Source organism: Halyomorpha halys, unplaced genomic scaffold, assembly GCF_000696795.3.
Source record: "Halyomorpha halys isolate HHAL.00 unplaced genomic scaffold, Hhal_1.1 Scaffold299.1, whole genome shotgun sequence".
Taxonomy (NCBI): domain Eukaryota; kingdom Metazoa; phylum Arthropoda; class Insecta; order Hemiptera; family Pentatomidae; genus Halyomorpha; species Halyomorpha halys.
The window spans coordinates 447,697-453,696 of record NW_027107963.1 but is presented as its reverse complement, the minus strand read 5'-3'; the positions used below and the strand labels follow the sequence as shown (position 1 = coordinate 453,696).

Sequence of the window (6,000 nt, the reverse complement as noted above, 5' to 3'; positions counted from 1 at the left end):
TATTTAATGCTTTGGTTCTTCATGACTATAATTATATACCTAATGCAACATAGCTGCTAACTTCTTGACTGCATTTAAACCATCTCTTTTAAACCTTTCATTTAGCGTTTGCCAAATCAACATCTTGCCAAGTTACATTTTCGTAACTGAGGACAAATTCGTTTTACTTTACGATAGTATTAATTGTTTTAATGATTTTGACTTTATTTTGTTTGGTAGTTTTTATTTTATTTTTAATAGTCCTATATTTTCTACAAAATAATACGTATGAAATAAAATGTTTTATCAGATCTATATTTTAACAATCTAATAATTTATTACTTATTAAGTTTTTTTCTCCAAGTTTAGCAATTGCTTAACATTAAATAAGCAAAATTTCTACAGAAGGTTAAATTAAAAGAACATTTTAATGAAAATACTACCTAAATCGGGTAAAGACAAAGCCATTTTTCGCTAAGAGGTGGCTCAACCTCTTTTAGTCGACAGCTATTCAGTTAACACTTTTTGACCTTCTGCTCGGATGACTTGTGTTAGCTGTTTCTCTTTTGTCTAAATAACGTGTTAATATTGCAACAAAAAATTAGTTGTATTTTGTAAACACTTTTCGGTTGTTTGCAGAAAAACATTAAATTTAGAGGGCATTGTGAGATTTTGTACAATGTTCCAATGTTTCATCACTTGTCACCTTTTATGTTTATATGATATTTGGTTAAATTTATCCACGTCAACTTTATTATAGGGAAAAATTTAAAAATGAGACACAGTACTAAAACTTTTTATTATTTCAGCCATATCATGGCTTTTGACCCGATAAAAATTCCTTTTCTTCTTTTATTCAATTTTTTCATAGTTCAAATTTATCAGTTTTTTATTACTCCTAATAATGACAGATGAATAAATATTTCAAATAGTAATATTTTGCCTCCCTTTCCCTCAAGTTAATTATAAAATCCTTTAATAGTTTATATTTATCCAGTTTATATAGTTTACTCAAAATCGTTATTTGTAATTTCAGTTTCATTCGACTTCTAGTTTCTGAACTACTTTGGACTCATCGGACTTCAAAACTTGTATTTCCGCCGAAAATTCGAATTCACAATTTTTCACGATCTCAATGCTTCCCTATATTGTACAAGAGCCCAAAAGAAGAAAAAAGACAGTTATCTCACTCCAATTTTTATTATTCTAATGAAAACTATGTATAATTACTAGTCCATATTGGTGAGTCTATCAAGTAGAGGTAGGGGGAATACAAAATGGCGGCTGTTCCAGAACGTTAAAAATATTATTGTGAAGGTTTAGCTTGTAGGGGAGAGAGGAGGTACATTTGTGGCACGCCTCAATATGGGAAACCCTTGGTTGTGGCACGCGTTATAATGAGATTGAGCGTTATATAACTCTTAAAATATATTTCGATTTTGAGATTATTACAGATAACACACAAATGAACCAATATTGCATTTTAAATTGTTCCCTTTTCGCCTATAAATTTTGAACTACTAAAAAAATAGCCAATTAAGTTACATGAAAAATATTAACATACTACGAAGTAGATTTTTTTAGTTTATTTGTAAATTGTGCCATTTCCTCAATGTATGATATTTCCTACCTCTATCATTTTCTTTTTTTCCCTAAGTTACCGTAATTACGAAAAGATTAGCATAAAAGGCGGTACATTCGTCACGACTAATGTTTTATAAGTCGTTGTTTACTTCTATGTATGGCCTTGGTCGGTATCTCATGAATCATATTTAAGAACTATTATTAAAATTTATTGAATTATTCATTATTTCACTGTGCTACTAACTTCATGGACCCGGGTTCCAATCTGGCTTTTATAGATAATTATTTATTCTGATATTGTATATAATTCCCTATTAAATAAATCAAAACTTGTATCCTTTTTTGTCTCAACACTTTTTATTTTTCACCAGTCCAACGTTTCGGCCATTTTGGCCATCCTCAAGGACATCTTCAATTATAATTTCTTCCTCACATTAAATTTAGAGTTACTTTTGCAGGCTATTCTGCCCAGGTCATTCATTAATTAGAAGTTAAAAGCCTATTTTTTAAAATTTAAAATCATAAATATTTAATTGTTCTTATATAAGATTATCCACACAAACTCACTACCATATAACAAACCATTTATTATTATTTATTATTGATAAAGGGTTTGTTATATGGTAGTGAGTTTGTGTGGATAATCTTATATAAGAACAATTAAATATTTATGATTTAAAATTTTAAAAAATAGGCTTTTAACTTATAATTAATGAATGACCTGGGCAGAATAGCCTGCAAAAGTAACTCTAAATTTAATGTGAGGAAGAAATTATAATTGAAGATGTCCTTGAGGATGGCTAAAATGGCCGAAACGTTGGACTGGTGAAAAATAAAAAGTGTTGAGACAAAAAAGGTTACAAGTTTTGATTTATTTAATTAATAATTACCTTGTCTCAAGAAATCGAAATAATATAATTAAAATAATTCCCTATGTTTCAAGATTTAATTATAAAAACTATGGGAAGAATCGTTTTTTAAACGTGTATGTCTTGAAAAATAGTTATGCGCTAGTTTTGATAAGTGTGGATGGAATTAATAAAAAGTTGGTAACTTTAAAATTTGTTTTATTAACTTCGTATTATTTCGTTGATTTAATAACTACACTTTTCAAAAATATTCATTGTTTTGTTTTTTAAATTTATAATTAACAGCTTAAAAAATAAAATAGAGCGATTAAAATGCAAGAAATTATATTAATGAAAAATTGTGTCAAAAGGCATTCGAGTAATACATACGGGTACCAAACTTTTTTTCCCTGATTTATTGTTGATTGTATTAAAAAATCCACATGTTTGTAGGTTTAATTTGTTGTATAGTTAGGACTAGATATCCATACTAGCTCGCGGTTCGCAAAACTCTTGGAACATGGCATGGTGTTGCGCAATTGGTCTGTGAAAGTAGTCAGGATGAGTTTTCTCAGGGCCGCCGAAAGAGGGGGGTGCGTAGGAGCCGTAGTGATACTGGCTATAATTAATTAATTGAAAATAAAAATATCTGATAGATTGAAATGTATTCACTTAAATTACAATTGAAATGTATTAATAACAAAGGAGGTAAGTGCCAAAATGTCTAATAAGTATTGCTTTAACTAATACAATGGTTTATACCATGGCAAATAGCGTTGAGAAAAGTATAATAGTTTATTCAAAGAGTAAATAATAATTGGAAAGTTTTATAATAATTTGACTATCATTTCAAGCCTAGAATGTATATGTAGAAATACAATTTATAATAGGACATTCATCAGTGAATGAGATAATTAAAGAATAGTCTTAATGTACCCTCAATAAAATTTCAATAATTATAAAATAATAACTTAACTAAAATTACAAATATTAAAATTTATAATACAATTATACTAGGTCTTCTTGTAAAACTATAAAAATTTAAGATTTTTAACAAAAAAATTAAATTAAATTTATAATATAAAGAAAATTATCCCTTTTTCCAACTTTTTTATAACCTCCTTCCTGGTCATTTCTGATATATGGTGGAGAGGGAGGTGTTATTTAGAGGTAATCAACCTATTCTAACCTAAAGGTGATAGATCAAGTTTTCATTTTGTGGGTCCGGCGCAGAAAGAAAAGTCGGTCCTCAGGCCGGATTCGAACCGGCACTGCTGGAGTTTAAGTTGATGTTCCAACTATTTCACCAACAAACAGCCCTCTCTTATCCAACCATTCATACCATCCTTGATCGATGAACATAAATGACTACACTACATTCGGACAGTCAGCTATTCAAATAAATTGTTGGTTCCTTTAACAGGTGCACAATGAATTTACATAGTTACTACATATCAATTATAAAATAGACTTATTTCATCATTAAAAAAATCTGTTAATACTACGTAATTGAAGTATAAATAAATTAAATAATTATAGAACATATTTATAACAAAATAAATTATGGAAATTTCCAATCCTACAAAAATTTACTCAATTTAAACATTATGGAACAATTAAGCAGCTTATTTCGATTAATCTTAAAATATTCTATAAAAATAAAATAATTGACCACGATTTAATTTTGAATGTAAATCATTTATTTAAAAAATAGAAAATTAAAGATGAATAGCATAATACGGCTGGCTATTTACAATTTATTAATAATTATAAAGCATTAAGTAACAATCATAAATATCTCCTTTAAATTCTTGAAATGTAAAATGTAAACAAAAAGCTATTAATAGATATAAAAGGTAAAAAATAAAATTAATTTTATATTGTTAATATGATCAGGCAAAAAAACTTTCATTTAGAACAGAATACTATTCTATATTTTTCTCTATGATGTTTCAGGTCTACATCATATTCATGTACTTGTGTCCTCATTTTGTCAATTACATCTATTTCTATTATGAAAGATTCTGATGCGTATCCATATAATTTATAAAATTTTAATATATCACATTATATAATGTGATGTAGTAAAATTATAAATTATTTAAATAATGTGATGTGTGTAAAATTTTAAATTATATGCATACACATGACAATATTTCGTGAATAATATTGTTCTAAATGGAAGTTTTTTCACCTCATATTAACAAATTAATACAAACAACTTCCTAGGAAAGAAAATCCAGAATAATTTTATATTATTATTTTATAAACTTTTACAGTAAAATAAACTATAAATAAAAAAAAAATCATTCTCTAATAATAACATAAGATTTGCAATTGACAATACTCTATATTTTATATATATTTTTCATGAACACATGTGTTTTATTGTTTAAAATAGTAACAAAGTTGCTAGTTTTTCTACAATGTGTACATTGTTATTCATTCTTCCTGTAAAATCTTAATGCTGATATTTACCTCCTTCTAACCATCAATGCTTCAATTATACTCATTATGGCTATAGTCATAATGAGAAAAGTTAAAAGTGATGCAAACTTATTAAAAAAAAAAAAAAAAAAAATGGGCCATGCTAATAGAATGAAGCTACAGCCCTGAGTTTTCTTATGGTTGCGGTTTCTTTTGATAATTATCCTTCATTACCAAAGTCATAAACTTATTTTTTGTGGAATAATATTTTCTCACAGAATCCTTTAAAAAAATAATAATCAAATTATGCTTTAACAACTGTCTCACCCATTATGTGCTCTTCAATTTAAAATAATATTTCATATCACACAGTAATGACACTCATTGCCAAACTATTTTAATAGTAAGAAGTTATAAAAGGAAACTGGGTGAGGGATCTCTTGTCAGACATCCCATGTTTTATTTGTTGGCACTAGGCCTGTAATTGATATCATTATAGCGACAGATGTGATTTTGTGTAAAATAAATTAAAGGTCTAAAAAATATTTCGTTTTTGTATTCTACTTTAAAATCTATTATAATTTATATTTTAAGGTATATTACTGTAGTTTTGGACATAGTTAACATTTGTTACCATGACAACAAAATAACAGTGAATAGTAATATTTGCTTAGAGGTTGGCTATGGCTTTATATTTCAAGTTAATTCTAATTAATTTCCTTTAATGTTTTGAATTTTTGAAGTTTGTTGCTTTTAGTATATGTTTGTGTGATTATTTTTCAAACTGAAGATTAAAAAAGGGTAGACTAACTTTTGAAGAATTTTTTCAACTTGTTTATTTTAAAATTTAAACTTATTCTTCTTGTCGAACATGCAGGTATTATTAATTAATTTAGTTCATATCTGATTTTCTTAATTTAAATTATCTTCATAGTTTTTTCATTGTTAATGTTGCATTTTTACAGAATTAATTAACTGGTTTTCCTACACTGATGTTATTTCTTAATTATCATTTAGTTTGCTTTTAAAAATGAATTTTATTGTAGACTAGTAATGTTTGGTCATAAATCATATGAGCTATGGAAACAATGCTTTCCTTAATTTCTCGCTCTTCTAAAATTTTATTTGTAACAGCTTATGCTCAAATATAACTTAGTTTGAT

General features: G+C 26.9%; 1 protein-coding gene across 2 annotated transcripts in view; it reads left to right on the top strand.

Moving 5' to 3' along the window:
* Positions 1–6,000, top strand: part of LOC106680914 (PIH1 domain-containing protein 1) — a 93,036-nt gene that overhangs the window by 77,442 nt on the left and 9,594 nt on the right. Inside the window, exon 1 of one of the 2 annotated variants that reach the window (XM_014420941.3) lies at positions 5,516–5,715. The exons of the other annotated variant lie outside the window; for it this stretch is intronic. Within the exon in view, the coding sequence (XP_014276427.1) occupies positions 5,710–5,715 (6 nt within the window). The 5' untranslated portion in view covers positions 5,516–5,709. Of the gene's footprint in view, positions 1–5,515; positions 5,716–6,000 lie in introns of those variants that run through there. 2 annotated transcript variants of the gene reach the window in all.